General features: G+C 44.0%; 1 protein-coding gene across 3 annotated transcripts in view; it reads left to right on the top strand.

Moving 5' to 3' along the window:
• Nucleotides 1–16: 16 nt before the first annotated feature.
• The window catches only part of FNIP1 (folliculin interacting protein 1), a 66,904-nt gene continuing 44,458 nt past the window's right edge, over nt 17–22,462 (top strand). For 2 of the 3 annotated variants that reach the window (XM_065848894.2, XM_065848892.2), the window contains exon 1: nt 17–233. In XM_065848894.2, coding sequence (XP_065704966.1) covers nt 145–233 — 89 coding nt within the window. In that variant the 5' untranslated portion in view covers nt 17–144. Of the gene's footprint in view, nt 234–21,356; nt 22,311–22,462 lie in introns of those variants that run through there. The other variant, XM_065848893.2, reaches the window with a different exon arrangement.

Here is a 22,462-nt window from a genome sequence, read left to right as displayed (position 1 = left end):
CCTGCTGGCAGCGGCGGGTGACTAATGTCTGTCATATGACTGTGACACCGATGGAGCCGGGCGGGCGGAACTAGCCGCGCCGAGGGGACGGCGCTGCGCGGAGCCCAGCGCCTCGGCGGCGGGGGCCAGCGGCGGCGTCCCAAGATGCCTCCCACCCTGTTCCAGAAGCTCTTCAACAAGAAGCACGGGCTGATCTCCCCGGCCAGGGACGCCCGGGACGACTGTGTCTTCAGGTAGCCGGGATGGGGCCGCCCTCCTTCCCCTGCCCCGAACTTCTGCGCCGAGTTCCCCGCCGCCCTCCGCCGCCTGCCTTGTCCCGGAGGAGAGCGGGCGGCAGCCCCTTCACCCTCGGCCGCAGCCCCTTCCTCCTCGGCAGCCGACCGTGCTACAGCGGGGCCCCTTGGCGCGGCTCCCCCTGAGCACGTACCGCTGGCCCCGGGGTCCGTCCCCCGTCACGGAGCCCCGGGGCCCATGAGGTGCCTGGGCCCCTCGTGCGGGCTCTGGACGGGAGCCCCTCGGGGCCGCCACGTCGGGGCCGCCGCGCTGCCCCCACCTCCCGGCTGCCGCTTCTCAGGGCTGGGTCGTGCCTCCCCTCCCCGGGCTGCCTCCCCTCAGCACGGCCTCTCCGTCCCGGAGCGGGACTCAGCCCCAGGTCGGCCGTTCGCCGCCTTCTTGTCGGTGTCTCCTGGTCGCGATCAGCGGCGGCCCACCCCGGGCAGGCTGTGGGGCCCCGGCCTCCCGCGACTCCTCCGGGGATGCTGTGGGCCGGCCCGGGGGGATGAGAGCGGGAGGCTGGCGATCCCCAGGGACCCACCTCAGAAACGTGGAAGAAAGGGAGAGAAAACGCGAAGTTTTGGCCGCTGCCCAGAGAGGTGTAGGGTTTCTCGTGAAATTTGTCACGCTCTAACCGCAACAAAACTGGATCTGCCGAGAGGTGCCAAGCACAACACGGGGAGGCAGAACAGGCGGCCCTTCCCCGGGGTCCTGTCCCTGTCCCCCTGACGTGGGTGGCCGTGGGGTGACCGGAGCCCTCGGTGGGGTGTCGGTGGCGGCTCCGGTTCGCTGCCCTGGCCGGGGACCCGGTGCGGGGACAGGTTGTGCTGGAGGCTGCTGCGCCAGGGCCTAGAAACCACCCAGCGCCTCCTCGGGGGTTTGCTTGGAAGCAGGTAGTTTGTGTGGCTGTAAATAAGCGCTGCTCCACGAGCAGGTGATGATCACGCTCGGAAGCGATGGCTGTGCCTGTCCTGGCTGGTGGTGTGAAGAGGTAACCTGCAAAATAATTTTAAAGCGCAGAGTTGGTGACTCGGATGCAAATACAATCTGCTTCATTAGTAAGTTATGCACTTGAAACACTTCTAACAATGCGGTAAAGCTCTCCTCCCACCCACTGCCTTCAAATTTATTACCTACAAATGATCAGCCCTTGGGTTGCTCTATAAAGGGAGATCTCTGATTGATGGGCTTCATTTTATGTGGTGTCATTTTTGTCTTAATCCAGTGATACAATTTAGCAATTTAGGTGGTTAAGAGTATATCTGCAGTAATTTAAACATCATGGTTTTCACAAAATATTGATTTGGGACGTTTTTTTGTGTGTCCCTAAAGAGTCAGGGCACACTCCTGGACTCTACCTGAAATCCAGTGCTTTCACTGCTGGTACCACCTTTTGCAGACACTGATCACAGCTGCTCACACATCTCTCTGGTATTTACTGCAAAGGTGGTTCCTTTTTCAAGAGACAAAATGTTTTAATGATGTCTGTGTCATCTTATTTTCTAAATCAGCTTAATACTGGGATCAGACCCCTTGGTGGGGAGGGGGCACTGGGACTGCTCTGCCTTTCCTTTTCCACCCTGTTAAGACATTTGTTAGTGGTGGATTTGTAGAGTGATGGTTAATTCAACAGCTGCAGGACAGACCCTGGGGCAGAAACATGGGGATCATGCCTGTGTTGAGCAGAGTTAGTGTGAGTACTTGGCAAGGCCTCTTCCTCCCTCTTCACCTGCGTTGTTCTGTGCCAACCTGGACGAGAAATTTAAAAGAGATGTGTCGCACTGTCTGCTCTGAGCCTCCTCCGTTTATGCAGTGCTGCCTCAGTCTGTGATGTGCGCTGTCAATGGGTAACTAGTGAATTTGCAATTTTTTTCTTTTTGGTGGACCCACGGGTGTAAAATCGCAGGAGGAGGCTGGTGGCGCTTCTGACTGAGGCTCTCGGGGGGGTTGGGAGACGTGACTCTTCCTTAGAAGAGCCACATACTATTTTTTGAAGACTAACACAGATGCCTTCTAGGCATGTTGCCTAATGACTCCTTTCATTTTCCAAATGGGGATAAATCTTTAGTTAATCCTCACTATGTATGGTTTTATCAGTTACCACTGAAACTTTTGAATAATACACAAAATAAAGACTGTAATTTATTACAGCTGGTTCTTTAGAAACTGGAAACATGTACTCTGGATATTTAGATGGTTCCTGGTTCCAGTAAACCTGAAGGCAACAGCTTCGTCAGTTTCATTGGGGCAAAGTTATATTTATGGATTCATGTATTATTATCTGTTTGTATCCTATATAATTGAATGTTTTCCAAATATTCTGACCACTGCTATTTCTCACTCTCTTCGCTCTGAAAGCTTGGTCATCTTACTGAGGAGACTGTGCAGAACAATCTTAAAAAAACCCCATAAATTCTCTTAATACGTTTTGGGAATACTTAGAGAGAAAAGCCCAGCTACTCTGGCAGTGACATCAGTATAGCAGAACATTTAAGGATTATTTTAATGCTTATTCTTTTTTTTTTTTTTTTTTTTTTTGCCTCTGAATGTATTTTGCATTTCTGTCAGGCTTATTGTAAAAATTTACCAGGATGTAAATTCTACTTAATCTGAGCTTACACTGTTTGTTGGTTTGGTTTTGTTTTTTCCTGCCCAGGATCTCATTCTGTGCTGTGGGTGTGTGAAATTTTATGTGTCTGGGTCTAGCTAGACTGTGTAAAATCCCTTAGAACTAGAGGTGAACAGTTCTAATGAAGTGACCAGTAAGGCAGCAACTGCTATTTGCTAATGTCCCAGTTTGTCATATTTTTAAAATAGGTACATAAGCAGTTTATTTTACAGAAGAACCCTTAGGAAATCACAATAGATCCACTACGTGTTAGCATTTTAGCTCTTCAGTTTAACTGAGGGCAATTGGCCAACTTGGCCCTTAGACTGAAATCTCTTGGTACAGCTCGACATTTTCATGGTGAGCAAGAACATTCAAAATTTTAGTGGTAAAATCTGTTTACAGGAAACACAGAAACACCTCCAAGTATTCTGGAGAAAAGACAAACCCGTAAGCTCCAAGGTGTAGAGTACCCACTGTCTACTACAAATAATACTCACGTGAGTGGATTTTCCCTGCGGGGAACTTTTACTATAAATAGGAGCTCTTGGCCGTATTGTGGCATCTGGCACTGGTGCTGCTGGTGACAGGAGAGCTCAGTCCAGGCTGCTACAGTATGAGCAATATGAGATTTCAGGTATGTGATTTTCTAGATTTTTAGAATCAAAGTATCACTGTTGTAAAAACACATGAAGCTGTTCATATGAGTCGTGTGCTGTAGATACACTTTTAAACAGCAACTGCTTATCCCTCTTCCAGAATTTTCTGATCAATTTCCCCAGTAAAAGGGAAACAATCTTACAAAAACTTCCTTAAACTAAGCAGAAGCAGCCGCATGTTTCTGCTAAATGTTAAGTGGGCACAGGAAGTATTCCACTGCAGGTTTACATTACCATACCAGTTTCTTATCTGGCTTTCAGGGGTCTGCTTCAGTGCTTTGGACAAGAGGGCTAATTCTGCTAAGCCACTGATCAATCAACCAGCTTTTTGTTCTTCAAAACAGGCTCAGTAGAATGAGCCCAAAGCTCAGTAGATTACAGAGAGGTCTCGGGATTTATATCTTTGTTGTGAAGCTGTGTAGGCAGTAATTCCAATGGTAAATACAGCTGTAAGGACTGCAGCAGAGCTCCTGCCTAGAGTGTGGCTGTTGAGATCGTAATTGGGCTTGGAGCACTGTTAACTATTGCAGAGGGAGTGGGATGGTCCTGTAATACTGAATTGTTGGGCTGGTACATTTTGGGGTTGTATGTAGGAGGGCAACTCTGTTTCTTTGCATCTTCTGTCTAAAGTTCAAGTACTTGTTTCCTTGTGTCTCTTAACATCTTTCCCACCTAGCTCAGGGGTAGAAGGGTTATTAATTTGGAGCTCTTTTTACACTACAGCTCAATAAAAGTTTTGGTGTGTCTTTTTTTTTTTTTTTTTTTAATCTACTGAGCTCTGAAGAACCATCTCACCCCCAGGGGCATTCCACTGATGTTTGCAAACTTTGTTTTGCTCTTGTTAAAGCACCTGTTGTAGAGGTACAGCTGTGTGGTGATTGTTCAAGCTTGAAAGAACCCCCTTCCAGTTTTGAATCTTACCAGCAGTGTGGAGTATCTTTGGGCACATTCTTCCTTCGGGGCTTTGCTCTGGTTATCTGGGTATTTCCAAGGACAAGTGGAGTTTTCCAAGTGGGAAGGTACAGGAATAAATAACTTTAAATGTTCTTTTCTTGATTTATGGAAAGGCCATTTTTGGTCATCCTGGAAATGTGCTTTCTTGGGGTCTTTCTGTAATATGTGCTGTACCTTTATTGAGAGAATAGCTTGCCAGGTTTCTGAGATGAAAGGCATAAGGCTGGCTGCAAAGTCATATTTCCTGAAATCTGCCGAGGCAAGTGTCCCCCATCAGCCCAGACTCTTTCTATTCTCCGTGGCAGTGACTTTAAATGGCATCCTGAGATTTGTTTCCTTTCACATAATTTTTGGCAGCAGGATTCATCAAGAGAATTGCAATAAACCTAGCGTTGGAAATGGGCAGCATGATACAAAGATGCTTCACAAGCCAGTTCCTCTGCAGAGTTATTGTTCTTGCACAGTAAAAATGCGATATGTTTTCTTACAAAGGCGTAATTGCCTCTTGAAACGGGAGCTAATTTCTTGAAATAAACTGCGAAGAGACATCTAATGACGTGTAGCTGGGGGCTTTTTAAGTTGGAGGCTGGAGTAATGTGAAGGAGGAACATGAAAGTTGTCTTTACATAGATTTTTTTCCAGTCAAAGTTTTACCCACAAAACTTCTTGGTAAGTTTTCGCATTATTTCTGAAGACGGCTGGCACTGGTGACGTAAATGATGTGGTATTGCTACAGGGACTGTTTTGCATTTGTTCCTCCTGGGCTCCGAGCAGGGGTAATCACCACAGATTGCCGTGTTGCTTTCCATTTTTAAGGAATGGCTCCATGAGACACCAAAGAAGTTCAGAGCCAGCGGTGTCAAGTCCAAGGTTTGAGAGAGAGCTTCAACAATTGAACTGACAAAAACACTGCCAAAATTCTTACTGAATTAACCTTCCACAGCAAACAAGTGCTATTAATGAAACAGTGGGTTTTGATAGTTGTTCACTTCTGGCATTCTGTAAGTCTTTCACTGATAGTCATAAAAATTCTGGAATTTTACTAACTCAAAGTCTATCCTCAAAAAGAGCTTTACTTGGACTTCATTCTGTAATAGCTCCAGCCTTTCATCATGTCTAGTTATCTGATGGATTTTAAAAGCTTTTGTCCCGTATTTTTTTAAGATTATTCAAATTCTTAAACATCTGCAATGTTCTTCTGTTTTCATTAAGCTCATATCTGCTCTTTAATGTTCCTTGGTTTTGTTTTTTATAAAAAAAAAAAATATCTTTTCTGTAATATCTCTGGAAGAGTTTTTGGCTTTTTGGTTGTATTCATTAACTTGAGTGTAGCAAGTTTTAATAAATATTTCACTTTGATTTATGTGGTTTTCTCTATCGCTGTGATGACTTTGGTGTGTATTTTGAAATATATTGCTGTTTTCCGCAGTACTTTTTGCCAAATTCTGTTTTGCATTTCCTGTCATCTGAGCTTTTATGTACCTTCCAGTGCTTTCTGTCAACTTTCATCTTGGAAGCAGAGACATACAAATTAATAGGTTCCAGTAAGCACCTCTGGAGCACAGAGAAGGTTTTGAGACATTCTGCAGAAGGGGCCACTCTACACTTTCCATCACACCTCTCTATAGGTCTCCCAGTGCTTCTCCAGGTAGGCACGTGTTGCTGCTAAAAGATCCAGCATGTCCTTGACATAGCTTAAGGGTGACCCTTTCACATAGCATCTCCCATGCGGGTTGGGATCTTGTGCTGACTTGAGAACTCGGCGTCACGAGGTAGCGCTGCCCTCAGTGGACATCACGAGGCTGGTGCTGTCAGCGCGCTCGGCTTCCTCCCAGCCGGCAACACCGCTGCCTCGCCCTGGGATGGCAGGGCTTATCTGAGGATGGCCTGAGGTCTCTTGCCTCACTCATCTGCCCTTGGAACAGTTGCTTGCTTAGTTCCCCTTCCAGCTTCTCAGATCCTTCCTCTAAGTTAGAAATCATTTGGAGAAGAGGCTGAAGCGAGTGAATCACGTGGTGCCTTTTTACCATGTACTAGTTTGCCAGCTGATCAGGTGAATCCTTTGATTTTACTTGGAGTATTTCTTGTATTTCCAAGGGTACATGCCAGACAATACATGTGGCAGTTTTCCCTCTGGAAGCCATGGATGTCTGCTGTCTTCTTCCCTGTGGGCTTGACCCAACAGGGCTGAGACAGACCCTGCTCCTCCGCTTGTTCTGTGGAGACAGGGTGAGCTCTTCATTGAGGCAGGAGGAGTATGTTGACTTCTTGCCATGGTTTCTGTGTGCGTAGGTACACTAGAGTAAAAATGCTTCTTTATGCTTGGGTTATGCTGGCAAGTGTTGTAAGAAGGTGTTTCTGCAAGCTTAGGGGTGCTGGTTTTTTTCCTTCTTCTCCAGGTGAAGTCATAGGGGCATGAAGATGTCCCAAGAGCATGGGGTGCATGTACCTGTTTGTCTACTGTGTTGTTTTCTCGTTTTCAGAAACAATTCCACTGTTCATTTTCTGGTGACTGAAGGTGTGTTTACCTGACTTGGGTTGTAAACGTTGCTTTTGGGATGATCAGCTCCTCTGGTTGACTAAGGGTTGTCTTTGTATGTTCAAAGGGGTTTATTTTTTGCTGTGTGTATGCTTCTGCGTTAGCGTATGCTCATGGTGACAGCTTGGATGAATTCGGGCTTCTGTTCTGGAATAAACTGGACCAGTGTGACTTGGAGCCCAAAACTTGTGTTGTAATTTTGGCTGCATGCTGGAGGTGACCACTTTAGAAGCATCTTTTATGAGTGGAAAGTAACACACACGGTGGTTTCATACTCAGCGGCTGTGTTCCCTCCTGTTGCTACATCTGGAGCAGAATGTCTGCAAGATCACATGTTTGTGAGTAATGTTAGGAAAAATGCAGAGCTCAGTTGCACCAGTGAATCCAGAGGGCGGTTATGCTGGGCTTCCAGGCTTGGCTGAGAGCAGAATTTGTCTCTGAGGACTTGAAAAATTTGGCATTTGTGGTATAGATAGAGAACCTTAATCTATAAAATACCTGCTGGAGGAAAAAAAGTTATACCCATTAAAAACAGGAAGTAATTTTAGTAATCTGTAAATGACTTGCTAATGCACCAGCTACCCCACCTTACACTGAGTAGTAACGAAATTCATATATAGGAAATATTCCTTTGAAAAAGCTCATTTGCACAAAATACATGTGATTGTGCTGCACCTAAGGAATGTGACCATAACAATTACATTCAGAAGAGGCAGTCCTCTCTGCAGGATTAATCACCAATTTCTAAAAATACTTGCCCAAATGTGTTCTGCTTTGTAGAAGTGTGAACAGTTATTATGTATGCCTTTGTCTTAAAAAGGATTTATTTATTTTTACAAAAATGCATTGTGCTGTTGCTTGGTGCTCAACTGAAGCTTTTAATTGAGGTAATTCTGCACATTTGCGTAAGAAGTACAACCATTTTTTTTTTTCTGAAACCAATAGCTTCTGTAGATACTATTATTCAGAATACAATACACTTCAGAGAAACTTGTTCAAACATGCGAATTGCAGCACAAAATACTGGGCAAACTATGTACAGAATATTAACAGTGTGTGCGTGTAGCATGCACTCACCAGCACAATATGTTTGCACAAAGTTTTCTGTCTTTTCTGAAAAATTAATTTCATAGCCCTTACCAAGTCATTAAACTTTTGGAATGAAGAAGTTTGACTACATGTAAAAGCTTTTTCTTTTAAACAGCCTGATGCTTTTGGGCTGATAATCTGGATATCCTCCAGCTTTTGTGTATTTATCTTTGAAACTACAGCCTTGAAAGAAACCCCCATTTTCTATAGGTGAAGGACTCTTTGCAGTGATGCTGGTGTCGCTTGGTAACAAGTAGACACCCGCTGTCCGCTTCAGTCAGACCAAGTGAACAACCCAACCAGTCTCTGTGGTGGGGTGCGGCACGAGCGTGGACCTTTGCTGAAGGCAGCGCTCTTGAAGCGTGGAAATGGTCTATCCAACACCACTGATCCTTCTCCAGAATGTTTCCACGACATCATCAGCAGAGATTTTGGCGTAAAATTAGTAAGATACATCACAGAAACACTCATACAAAATATATCACAGAAGCAATTGTGTTTCCTTTAATATAGGTACTCTTCGTGCCTGGTGCGTTCTTGATATTTGATACTTCTCCAGATCTCCGTGTGCCTCATTAGCAGCGTCTTCAAACATCTTTCCCTTGCTCCAGCCAAAATGCCAACAAAACATAAAACTTCTAATAGCACCACAAACCCTTTACCCTTTCAGTTTGTGTGATATATAACTGGAAAGAAACAGGAGCCAAATTACAGTTCTCTGCCATCTGTTTTAGTTGATAAATGAAGAAACTTAGAGCTCAGTTCAGCCCTGACTTAAGGTCCTGGCATTGTGCCTGTTTAAGGCAGAGCAGTATCTTTGCCTCAGTTCCTGTGCCATTTTCCACATTGAAAGAGAGAAGGAGCATTTTTTGTTTGAGCACTGCCCATAGGAGCCGGTCCTTTGCTATATGCTTGCTTTGTTTTTCATTTTGGCCTCAGTACCTCTGGAAATGGTGGCTCAGCCAGTGCTGTGCTCGGTCTCGTGCTCCCCTCTTAGTAATTTCTAAACCTTTTGATCAACTTCAGTCGTGTGTGGTGGAGAATGCGAGAGCAGAAGTCTGAGTGAGCTGAGTTTGTAACTTAAGTGAAAATCCTGCACATGCTGCTGGGTGCCTCCTGCCCATTAGTAGCTGGCTACACCTTGTTGTGTTGCTCTTTCCAACAGGCATGTCAGAAGAGACATGGGGACAGGCAGAGTATGGGCATATTGGAAGAAGACAAGTAGACATGTGGCTTCAGAATTTGCTCAGGGAACAGCTATAGTGTGACCACAAGGAAATCTAGTCCTGAACTACTGTGAATACCACAATATCAAAATCTCTGTTTGCTGAATTATTCTGCTTTCTAGCTAGTACTAAAATATACAGTCTTCTACATACCCACATTTCTCTTGCCTCACACCTTCCATGTACAGCTTTGTCCCAAGGGAAAAACAGGCCTCCGAGGACTGTGGGCTCAGTTTGCCACATCTGAGGGTGAATTATGAAAGAGGAGGTAAGTCAGAAGGAAACACATGTGAGCAGTTAGCTAGGAAATGAACTATCAAACAGGAATGAGATTCTTGTTTGGGGGTTTTTGTCCTCCTGGAGACCTACCTAGAAAATGTCCTTACCATTTGGAGAGTTGGCTGAACGGTTTGTTGGCTCCTTTTCATAAAACTTGATACCAGAAATTGGTAGAAAAATGCTGTTAGTTCAGGTGTTAATGAAAAATAGCTACAGATGATAAACTGCGAGTGGTTGTGTGTGCAGGGAACAAAGGCTGCAAAACACAGGCTGAGCGTGCTCTCCTCCTCAGCAGCTTGTTCGAGCTGAATGACATTATCTGAACATCTGAGAAACTGTTAAGAAGTCTGCCGGAGGTTTCTTGTTCCTGCAGGAAAAATAACTGTATTATCCCCAAAGACAGACTTAAAGAAATACCTCAAAGGTTAAGACGGTGAACTGGCTCACAGTGCTGTGTTTCTGTTTAAGGCAGCCCAAACTCTGCCATATAACTTAAATAGGAGGACAGAAAAAGGTGGTTGGTGTTTTTCAGTACTTAAACATATTTCAGCTGCTATGACTTACTGGAAATTACTTTCTTAGTAGAAAAGGAAAACGTACTGACAGCATGGAGGGCTAAGAAGCTGTGAAAATGAGCGTGGTGGTTTCTTATGTGTATTTTCTAGTCATAGAAGAGATGCTAATTGTGAACTCGTGACCTCTTTTTTCTTCTTTTTCCAAAACAGACATAATTAAAAAGTATAGAATAAAAAAAATCAAAGTAACTTAAAATAAATTCTTATGAGATGATAACAGAATTATATCTTTATATAAACAGAATTTTTTATCAGACTTTCTTTTTTCAGATAAGCAAAAATACCACTTTGGAATAAGACTGATTTAATTTGCTTGCTTTATATTGTAGTGGTTTTTGTCGTAGTATCTTATGTGCACTTATCTTCAAATGAATTATTTTGGTTGGTCTGAAAGTGTATCTATTTTAAAATGTGTCATCAGGTTTTGTTTTTCAATTGAAGAATGCTCACACAACTGCTGGATGGCTTGTGTTTGTGTGTTGTGTAAGACTTTTTCATGAAAGGGTTAGACGGTAAGACATTGGATGTTGGGTTGTTTGTTTGTTTCTCTTTGTTTTTCCCCACCTGGATTTGGTATGTATTCATTTAAACACTGGTCTTCTCTATTACTAGCCAGCAGGACAAATCAGCTAAATTACACTCGAGAGATTACATTAGTCCACACCCACACTGGAGAAAAAAGCCATGCAAGATAAAGTAAAATTCACTAATGGCAACTGTTCTCACCTGTATGGTTAGAGAAAACAGAGGAAAACAAAATGTACAGGAAACAGGGAGCTTGACAAGAGGTTGTTTCCATATAATTTTTTTTTTTTTTAAATAAGAGAAGCACAGAAGTGAAGGCAAATACAACACATCACAGTCCTATGAAGTGCTGAGCATCCTCAGTGTACCTTGGTGGGGTTTGAAGGCTTTCAGTGCTGCAGCCTTGAGCTTTGCTGGAGGATATTTATGCTGGGAAAAAAAGAGATCCTGAGAGCCCACTCCCAGATCTCTGTCTCATATATCTTTATCGATATATCTGTGTGTGTCTATATACATATATATGTATATTTCAAAATCTCCCCAGGTGCCTTCATTTGCTCCATGGCTCTGGGTGTGTGTGCACCTGAATAAACTCACAGTCATCAGAAGACCACAAAGCAAAAGCCTCCCTACCTTGTCCAGCGGAGTGCTTGACTGTTGTCTTTCTAGTAAGGTCTTTTGTGAGATAAATACATTTGGTATATGCGTAGACTGTCTAGGCAGGCCCAAATTGTTTTAATATAACACTGGACAGGCTTGTTTGCTTCTTAGATCAGAACTGTAGTTCCAAGATGTTTGTGTTAGGATCTAGTTAGGGTAAATAGGTGCTGTATAAATATAAGCTAAGATATTAGCAACAGAAAAAATTGAGAGACTTTTGAAAACTGTCATCTTTATTTTCCTTCACTTTTTCTTGTCCACAAGACAAGGTTGTTCCCTGTGTTTATTGGTGCAGTGCTGAGCAGCTGGAGACCAGCACTGGTGGATCTGGACGGAGAAGGGGCCAGGGCTCTGCGTGGTCTGGCTGCACCTTCTGCAATAGCAGCAGTAACACAAAGGGAGAGGGTGGCAGTGGGCTTTTATAATATTTGGAAGGTATAACATGAACAATGACAGCTGCTAAGTACAGAAATTAAAACTGAGGCTGGAAATGCTGGGTGTGAGTGTAATGAGTATGAAGTGGAGTTGCTCTGTGTTCAGAAAGATGAAAAGATAATGTGTGCCAGGTGTAGCTGAAAGCAGTTGGATGGTGTTGCTGTCTTTTAACGCATATATTTTAAAGGATTCTTTCTGCTTGGTATTCCCCGAGTCTCATAATGTTGTCCCTCATCATCACTCCCTGTTGTTTGGTGCTCTGCTTTGGAAACTAGTATTTACACGGATGTGCACACACATACACAGAGGAAGAAAGAGTTAAAGCCCCACTGACTTTCTCTTCCATTTTTTGTGTTTTCTTCTTAGTTTTGTCCTGTCTGAGACCTGCAGTGCTGCGTCTCCTTTCTGAAGGTTTCCCCTGGGTGCTGTACCATCCCCTCCTCCTGCCACAAGCAGCAGGGTGCATCCTGTTTGGGTTTACTGCTGTGTCACTTGAAATGACATGTGCTAGCACGAGGAGGGGAAAGGAAGAGCCAAGTGAGCGATAACTTTGCCAACAGCTCCTTTCAAAAAAAAAAAAAAAATCCAACAAAAAACCCAGTCCGAAATGTCCTGGTGGCATTGACAGCTATTGCTGCCCAGCACAAGAGCCTTTCTTCCCTGTTGGTGCAACAGAATAAATGGTTTCCCGTGGTGCCGTTACTGGTTCACAGCGGGATACCTGCAGGACTCGACTTCCGAGTTCCCCATCTTAGAGATGCTCGTGTGGATGGACTGAATGGGGAGAAAAAAGATGAGGCAAGAAAATGCTTTTGAATGAGAAAGCAAAGTGAGTCTGCCACTCTGTAAGAATCAGAGGAAACAGTAAATTATTTTTCTGTTCATTTTAGACTGTGATATATGCAGTATGGAAGATGCAATGCTGATGCTGAGCCGATCAGAGCTGGTCAGAAATGGTTTGTGCTGCTGCAACCCCCAGTGAGTCCCTCTAGGAGACAGGCAGGAGTTGTTCCAGCCACGTCTGTTGGCTGGGAGTGTCTGGAACTACATACTCATCAATCCATTGCCACTGACAAAAAGGGGTTTATTTAATATACACTAAATATATATGTAGAGAGAGATTAAGTGCAACCTCTCCCAGTGGAACAATGTAGGTTTTGTCAAGTGTTTATGTTGATTCTGTGAGCTGTGAGGCCACGCTGGTTTGGAGTGTGTGTTCCAGCTCAGTCCCATGATAAGGTGTGTGTTTGGAGTGAGTTTTGGTGCAGATACCCAGGGAGGGCATGCCAAGCTGAACCTGCAATTTCTTTGTCACAGACCAAGCTTTTAACAGTAAGAGAAGCTGTGTGGACACATAGGGTCTGTTTTCAGGTGATGCTCAGAGCTTCTACGTACCCATCTTGTGGAGTTTTCAGTAAGACTTGACCAGTTCAGCTGTTCTGCAGTGGCAAATCCCTTTAGATGGGCAGTTCTGTTGAAAAGCTTATTTTTGTTTAATCATCACGGGCAATGGGCAGTCCTACAGTATATTTTCCATTCCTGCCATTCTTAGAAACCCAAGACTGTGAGCATGTAGTGGGACTTAAAAAGCCAAAGGGAACAGCAGACAATGTGAGAGTAGAGTTCAGCATGGCAGTGAACAAAGCACTCTATTGCAAACCCTGCAAACCACTGTTAAGCTTGGTTTAAAGACTGAGCACCTCCTTTAGGATGAGAGGGGCTACTAGCTAGCTGACAGCTAAAAGCACTCTTAAATGCTCCTCTGCTTTGGGGAACTAAAGTATTCAAACCTCACAGTTTTATTGCATTTGCTTGTTAGGTGCCAGGCTGTTCCATTATTCTGGCAGTCTCTGTTTTTTTCAGATATTAAATGAAGTTGTATGGCCGTGTGGCTTGTTCGAGCATCTGATTTTTATTTGTCCCCATGTCCTTATGAGTTATATAAAAGTAAAGTCAAGCAATGCCTTTCTGTCTGCTCTATATAGATCTACCTGAAATAGTTTCAGGTCACCTTTGCATGCTTAATTTGGAAAACAATTGAGCAGCATGACTCCTGCCTTGGAGAACTGAGCAGTCTGGGCTCCTCGCAGCAGTCTTGGGGCTCTTGCAATATCTACGCAAATCAAGATCTCATCCCTTCTTCAAATTAAACAGGGGCTCGTTCAACTTGTAGAGCCAGTAAGGGAGGGATGTTCGCTCCAGGGACTGGAACCAAGTTAGAAAAGTCTTCCCTCCTGAAAAGCAGCTGTTGGATAGATCCAGTCCACTTAGACATTCATTAAAGTTATTTGGCAGATATGTGACAGTGTCCCTAATTGTTTCTGGTTCAGAGCCTGGCAGTGAGTGTCTGGTTGTGAGGGTTAATGAGGGGGTGCTAGAGGCTCCCAGGCACAGAGCTGTCATGGAGCCAAGCAACCACACTGTGTGCAGAGAGGCGGACTGCTGAAGGTGCTGGAGGATGCTCAGATCACAAGGGACAAACACAGTAGTGTCGAACAGTTGCTGATTCACAGGGAGTATCTATCATTAGCACTCGTGGGATATCAGTATAAATGAGCATCACGTACACATAGGCCAGATCAGGATCTCATTCCATAGATATTAATTTATTATACTTGTTTATACAATCATCCTCTGTCTTTAGTTTGCAGTTGTTCCTGTGTAACTGAGACAGGGTTTTGGTGAAATCTGAGGGGGGAATAAGACTGAGTCAGCACTCTGCTTAAGCCATGTGCTTTACTTTAAGTATGTAAGTAGTTTCATTGCTCCCAATGAAACCGCTCATGTGCTTAGCATTAGGCATGTGTTTTAAATAAGTTGCTGATTCAGAGTCCAATTTTTTTTTTTAGTAAAATGTACACAAATGAGGGTAAGACTACAAACACACAATGTTTAAAATGTTACAAATCAAAGGTTTAAGGCAATATTCTTCAGAAAGCAAGCTTTTGGCATTTAATGCATTTTAGTGACATGCTGATCTTAAATGTAGCTGTTGGAAAAGTGATCATCATCTGTTAATCCTACGTGACTGCCTTGATAAATGACCTGGTAACACAGCAAGCTCAGGTTCACCATGGTCCTTTTCAACACCAAGCTTTAGACTGAAAGCAGCATTTTGGGATTATCCCTGTGTCAAACCTCAGTTGAACTGAGTGTGTATAAATAATCGTCCGCCAGATTTTCCTATTCAAATAGACACAGTTTGTGAAATTGGTTTACCATGTGCTGAAAATTTCTTTGATATTGTTAAAAGCCTGTTGCTATGGCAACCGGACCCCATAACAAAAAAGCTTTTTGGTAATATGATGGCTAAGAAATTCTGTTCACATTCAGGAATAAAGCCGTAACAAAATAGCTTGTATTCCTTTTTTTTTTTTCCAAAAGCAAACTAAGCCCAGCAGAAAGCAAGATATCCCGGAGCAGCTTGGACCTGGCGGAGCAGCTGGACGGGCACACCCAGCTCGCACAGCTCACACCGCCAGTGCTCCAGCTGGGCTCAGCTCTCACAGCGCACAATAACCAGGGAGCTCACAAGCATCTTGCTCTGAAATCGTTAAGATGTCTCTTTTTTTTTTTTATATGGAAAGGTTGAAGCGATTTGATGGTTTGGCTTATGGGTAAGAAAACATGAGTTTTGCTTCTCAGAACTGGATGTCCCCTTTGTGCTTTGCTAATACAGAAACTGGCAGAACAGGCATTACTTTTTCTTTGACGTTAGGGCTTGCAGCCCTGTTTCCTTGTGTCTCATGACTGAGTGAATCAACACCTAATTAAACAGTCACATGAGGGACAGAGTAAAATGTTGCTCAGACACTGATTATTGTGAATCTTTGGAGAACAACTACTTGCATCTGTCTTCCTCCTTTTCCAAGGAACTCGGAACAGCTGCAGCATTGCCTTTTTTTAATCCCCCAAGGGAAAAAAGATCACGTAAACCTCGGCTAAAGCCGTGGTGTCTGTACAGATAAATGAGACCTGGGGTAGGGGCAAGACAAGACTTGGAAGTACTGCACAAAATCTTGAGAAATCGGAATGACTGGAGTTTGTGCTGGGGATGACTTAGCTGAAAGCTTGGAGTTGTCATCCTCATGCGTTTGACACTCCTGGTCATTTAACTGAGAATGTGAATGTTGGGCAAGGAAGTTCTGAGTTGTCTGGGGGGATTCTTGATATTTTGAATATTAGTTGCAATTCTTTTGCTTGTAGTGCATTATGAAGGGTCTGTAACAATTGCTTTCCATCTCCGAGTGGCAAATACATGTGTGCAGATTTATTGGGCTCTCAATTATCACCCAGTCACGAGTGCAGCCACCTTAATCAATTAGACGGACGTGGCCCACAGCCAAGGAAAGCTCAAATCCCCGTGCTGCCTGCTCATACCACATGACTTTCAGCCACCAAGGCAATACTTTTTCCCCTTATAAAACTCACAAAACAAGTATTACAGGATGTTTTAATTAGCGTAAGCAGATGGCTGCCCCCATCCCGACACAGCAGTGGGCTCCCAGGGACGTGCTGGGCTGCCAGCGGACGCCTGGGTCTATAGCGGGTGGCTTTACTGTGCCCTGGCGGCAGGGCTCGCGGTGGGTTGGGTGCTGCATGGAGCGATGGTTCCAGGCTGAAGGTATCCACCGGGACGAAGGTGCCCACCAGACACCAGCCTGGCCTCAGCAGCGGCTGGGCACCCTGGGCACAGCATCGCCCATCCTAGCACAGCTCACAGGTTAAACAGCATGACGTGAAAAAATGCAGCTGTTTACATTCTAATCTCTTAGCCTTTAAAGTTATTTATGTCTTGATATATCTATCCGATAAAAAATGCTTATTTGGATGTGCTTACTCAGTGTTGGCGCAGAAATCACGTGGCATGTCAGGCATGGCTGGAGTGCACGAGCAATTTGTTTATGTACCTTGCAGCGGTGTTTTGGTTTGGTTTGGTTTTATATCTCCTCAAGTAAGGTATTGAGAATCTCAGTTTTCACTTGTGTAATAAGAAGAAAACTGCATGAAAATAAAAACCTTAAAGACTCTTTAAGCTAGGGATAAATACATGTTTGTCTACTAAAAAATGAAATGTCAGGATTCCTCAACTAGTGTACTCTTGTTACATCAGGAGTCATTGAAGGATTTGTTATTAATATTAGGATTGATAGCACTAGTGGAGCTATAGCGATCCCTCTAGGATGTGTTCATTTTCACAGCAACAGAGTTCTCGCAGTCAACCTTGACTCGTATTAGTGTATCTTCTTTTCTCTTAATTGTATCATCTATTAATGTCAGTGATCTCCAAAATAAAAAGCAGCAAGTCACCATTAAGATACCTAAGCAGTAAACTTTGCACTTGATACGTCTAAGCTTGTGAGCAGAGTTTTGTTCTATTACAGCACTGTGAAATAGCCGCTTCTTTGTCACATCAGTAATTCCCAACAGACGTAGCTCAGATCTAACAGAGATGCTGGTTTTCACGGGCAAAGTTCGCTTTGTTGTGTACTGGAAACTCTCATGTATCAGGCAGGTATAGATGCTGCATGTCACTGGGAATCATATTGCCATTCACATTTTGAAGAGGGGATGGAAAACAGAAGTTAGTTTGATGTGTGGAGCTAAGGGTTGAAGAATCTATCTAGACATCTCCAGAATTACACGATGTTAAGCAGGGAAAAAGCGACTTCCACCCACAACCGTCCTCTGCTACACTAAATAATTCTGTGTGACTTCAGAAAATTCCTTCTTTCCAACAACCATTGATGTGTATCAAAAGCAATTTGTATTGGAATGTTTTTTCTTCCAAATTTTTCATTAAACACAAACAATACTGAGCTATTTGCACTTTATTTTTAATAGCTACAGCAAAAGATTATTCTACTCTGCACACCCGAGAGTGCACAATAAAATGTGCACAATAAAATAACTGTTTGGCAGGGGGAAAATGCCCTCTTGTCTTGCAGTACCAGTTGGTATGACAGAGGTTTGTTTGGTGTCTTATTTATAGTAGATTGCAATTGGAAATGTGATACAAAACAAACACCAATGTTCCAGTAGCTTAACCATGCATCAGATTTTTACTTTGATAGTTATTTTTATTTTAAGCACCTTTTATCATGACCTGAAAAATTACAACGGTGAAGGGATGGTCAGACTGCTGAGGTCTCAGCATCCACCTTCTTAAAAGAGATTTAATGTTCCATGTCGCACCCTCCGGGAATGCTCCCAGGCAGATGCATATTTATGCTGATGCTCCTTTACAGCGCCCGCCAGTACAGAGCTTATTCCAGTCATGAGACCTCTTGCTGCTGCTGAGAATCCTGTGTACGGAGAGCTCGGAAACTTTGGTTCTCTGTTGTTTTTGTTTTGTTTTGTTTTGGTTTTTTTTTTAATCTTTTTCATTTTTAATTGCATTTAAAAAGCACTTTTTTCAGTATTTAAAAATCTGGTTACCTTTCAGGGAAATCCTTAAAGGAAATCCTTGCTATCTTTTGCAAAACCTTTGGACTACGTGCAGTGATGTTTCTTGACTTTTTGGCTCTTGCTGACCTTTGGCTGGGCTTCTGTTTTCTGTGTGCATAGCTGTGTTTTGTGCAGGTATGTGCACGTGCTCCAGTTGTATGCAGAGGGTTTGAGCTTTAACACTGCGCACTCTTCTTCTCCACTAGTGAGGAAATCAGTGGATTTTTTTTTTTTGCAGGGATACAAAAAATGCACAGAAAGCACATTTTTTAAAAGTCTACCTCAGTGGTAATCCTACTAGTGAGTATTTTGTCAAGAAATGGTATCCAAGTATTTGTAGGCAGATTTCAAGTAAAATTCTAATAGTTTTTATCTTTTTCCGTTAAGTGTGGCATCCAGCTCCTTCCTTGGTGCATTACTAAGCAATAAATATTTCTTGGCTTTCCTGCTAGCTCTTTGCTAAGTGCATTTGCCACATGCGTAAGGGAAGCCTTCTTTCAGGAGAAAGACCCAAAAAACTCACTAAGGCAGTGGGGAACAAAAATCAATCATTTCATTACTTTTTTAGCTTGTGGTTGGAGCAAACTGTTGTTTCCTTAGCTTGAAATCAAGTGATTTATACCCAGAAGGTGCGTATGAGCCTTTAAATGTTTCGAAAAATGCCTTTGGATAAAAAGAAGAAAGTAACTCTCTTTGGTCCTGTTATATCTTGAGGATTTGGTTGGCTTATGTATTTTTAAGCAGCAGCCCCAATCTGGTGTGGGATGTGCTTCATCCCCAGACTGATCCGTGCAGGCAAACTGCATCACCCGCATCCTTCCGTCTGCGCACAGACAGGGATGTGTATGGATGCTGAAGTGCCCTCCCGCGATCTCTGGAAGGTGATGGGCTAAGGCAGGAGATGTTGATCACTTTTTTTGAACTGACGTGTTTTGATGAAGCTAGATAATATCGGCTTTGTTATCCAAGTTCAAATTAAAAAAAATCCAACAGTCTTTCAAAGAAATGGAGAGTATCATATTCCCTGCCAAAGCGAAATACTGCCTAGGTGGTAAATGAGGGACTTTTTGTGGAATTGCCTTTCTTGAGACACCTTTCAACGATAGATGATGCTCTAGGCCTGGTGCAAACTCTATAAAGCTTCCACAACATAGGGTAAAAGCAAGTTACTGCATCTGGAATACAACCAATATTGAAATTACAGCTTTTTTTGCTAGCTAATGGCCCTTTTGGGGTTTTATTTGTCCCTCCTAGAAACAGTGCAGATAAGCAGTGAGGAGGAGTGGGTTTGAGTGCAGTCTTGGGCCCAGGTTTAAAATATGATAAGTACATACCGGTGTGACCAGAACATCTCGCTGTCCTCAGAATTTTAGAAACAGATGTCGTTTTTGAAAATGCATCTCCTTTGTTTCCGATCAGTAAATAGGATGTTCACTGTGCCTGCACTCTATAGCTAGAGAAGACGATGGTGCATTTTCTAGCTTGAAGAGGCCTGAGTGTTTCCTTGGATATGGGAGTGGTGAATGTGATTGAACCAACACTGACTATATGAAGTCCTTCCTCGAGCAATAAATATTCAGTGATGTGGCTAAAGCACTGTTTATTCTCTATACGCTTTGAGTCTGTCTCTATTTGAAGAGGAATTCCTTCCAGTATTTTTCCTGGGCGGTTGTTGGACGGAGGCTGGGTCCGCTTTCAAAGCACTTGTCTTTAATACGCATCAGGTTACCCCGAGGTAAAATGGAAACCTTAGATGTTACTCCTGTAAATAAAGGTTTACATAATACATTGCACTGAACTTCTCACCATCGCATGTCTAAGAAAAAAAGGTCACTTTTGACATCAGTAACCTTTAGAGAGTGATGCGTAAAGAAAGGTAAAGAAAGTGACCGTGCACAGCACATTCCCTGCACTAGATCAAGAAGGCAGCAGAGGTCAAATGTTACTGCTTGCAACTCCCAACGCTTGGCATTTTAAGCCTTAAAGGCAATACTTGGTTTTAAAGCATGGGTCCTGTAAACAGCACATGCCCAATTTTGCTCATTTGAGTAATTCCATTGAATTCCCTGGCACTAGTCACATATGAAAAGCCACGTCTATAATGTATGTCTCTGTGGGGTCAGGACCTCAGCTCTTCATTTCTAAATGAGAAATTTCCTATAAAACGTTAATGGTCACAAAAGAGAGTGGGGTTGAATTTGGAACCAAGTATCTATTTCTTAGTTTTACTGCATTTGTGTCAAAACACTGGCTAAGCACGAAACATAAAAATAGTACCTTCCTATAGGTCAGCAGTAAAACTGTTGTTGTGTCAATAGGCTGAGGATTTCTGCCTGAACTTAATCCAGGAGATGCGTAGCAGAAGAGGGAACTCGGTGTTCTTGGGTAGAGTCCACCCTGGAGGGCAAAACATCCTCTGGGCTGTGGGGTTTGTTGGGTCTGGGGGCCAGTGAGCAGGTGCCGGAGCTCACCCACCCCTGGTACCGCGGAATCGTCCATAGCCCTGAACTTTGTGTTGTGGGGTGCAGAGGAACAGGAGGTCCTGATGATAAATGGATTTTTGCCGCCTTTGTATTTGAAATATTGGCAAAATGTGTGGATTTTCAGACGCTGAAAAAAGCTGTAATAAGAGCTATAGTCTCCTGCCTTTATGCATTTCTTGGTCTTTGCCCAAAAATAATACAAAATTAATAGTTTGAATGATTGCCCCCACATATATGTGTGACAGTACTTGATGGCTCCTAATACACACTGCTTTTTTGGATGCCCAGCCCCTTCTTCACTTCCCTGTCCATCTCTCTCACTCCTCCCCCACAATTTAGAGGAAAAAGTTCTTTAAATAGCAAGTCCTTTGCTTCTGTGATGTACCAGGCAGCCTTCCTAGCCTGGCCTGGGTTACTACAGGAGCAATCACAACCTTGTTTACAGCTATCAGGTTGGTCAGGATTTCTTTCTGGGTGTTATTTCACTTTTTTTTTCCCCTAAAATACCCTATATATTGCCAACCAATTGTCCTGCGTATTCCTGACGCTTCACTTGTACCATTAACGAGCCCTCGCCTGGCATACAGTGCGTTCTTTGTTCTCATCCGTGCCGATGGGCAGGGGGAGCGGGTGGTCCACGGAGCTGGTTCTGCTGAGCTGCAAATGTGTGGAGAACCGGCCACGCACCGGCCGGCAGCACCTCTGCCCCCTTCCCAAAATGCATGCGGATGAGCCCCTGTGCACTTAAAGATTGAGAGGCCTTTATTTCGGTGGGGTGGCCGCAGGTGGCCGCGCTGACAGCTGGTCACATGATGGCTGTCAGCGCTGGCGCTTCACCCGCTGCCTCCGCTCCCAGCTCCGGCACAAGCATCCCGCTGCTTCCAGGAATGTGAAGGCTGGGGGTGCAGTCTGGAAGGAGGCCACCTTGCTTTGGCCCCCCTTCCCCCTCCTCCTTCTTGTCCGAGCAGGCTGAATTCCCGACGGTCGCGGCTCGTGGAGGTGCAGGACGGCGGCCGCAGTTGCCAGGGGACTTGGGTCATGAGACTCAACTCCCGTCGCGTCCGCTGGAGGAGGATAGATGGGACCGACATCTACGCCCCAGCGGCTGCCAAAGCAGCGCTTGGCTTTCCTATGAATTAGATCGATCTTCTCTGCAGCAATAGACGGGAAGAGACAAAGGAGCGGGGCAGACGGGCGATATTTCCTTGAGCAGAAATCCTGGGCTGTGCAACAGAATGGAGGGGCAGGATTCGGGTTATGAAACTCCAGGGCAGCACAAGCGCAGCCTGGTGCAAACGCCTATATTGTGCTTCAGCAAACTGCTTGCTTTAAGGTGGCTTTTGTGATCCTGTTGCTAGGATTAAGCCTTTTGCATTGCAGCATGGAGAGTCTTTTGTTTGAGTTAAATTCAGACCTCTTGATATGTCACCTGACAGTCTTGTGGTTTTGGATGAATATGGCTCATTGCTATTATTAACCTGAGTTGGCAGCCGGGCACAACAGGAGTTTACAGGGATTCTGAAAAGTGGAACTACCGGGGGAAAAAGATGCTTCCCAGGTACGGTCGCTGCACAGTTCTTGAGGTTATTTTATTTATTTGAAAGCTTAATATTTTCATTGTGGTGACAGTACTTCTTTTCCAGAGTTGTCAACCTTTTCGAGATTAATTTTTTTAATGATTCTTCTTACAATTGTACCCTAAATGACGCT

This window comes from Patagioenas fasciata, chromosome 14, assembly GCF_037038585.1.
Source record: "Patagioenas fasciata isolate bPatFas1 chromosome 14, bPatFas1.hap1, whole genome shotgun sequence".
NCBI classification, from domain to species: Eukaryota; Metazoa; Chordata; class Aves; order Columbiformes; family Columbidae; genus Patagioenas; species Patagioenas fasciata.
The sequence above is the reverse complement of the archived record's forward strand: the minus strand, read 5'-3'. Positions and strand labels throughout refer to the sequence as shown.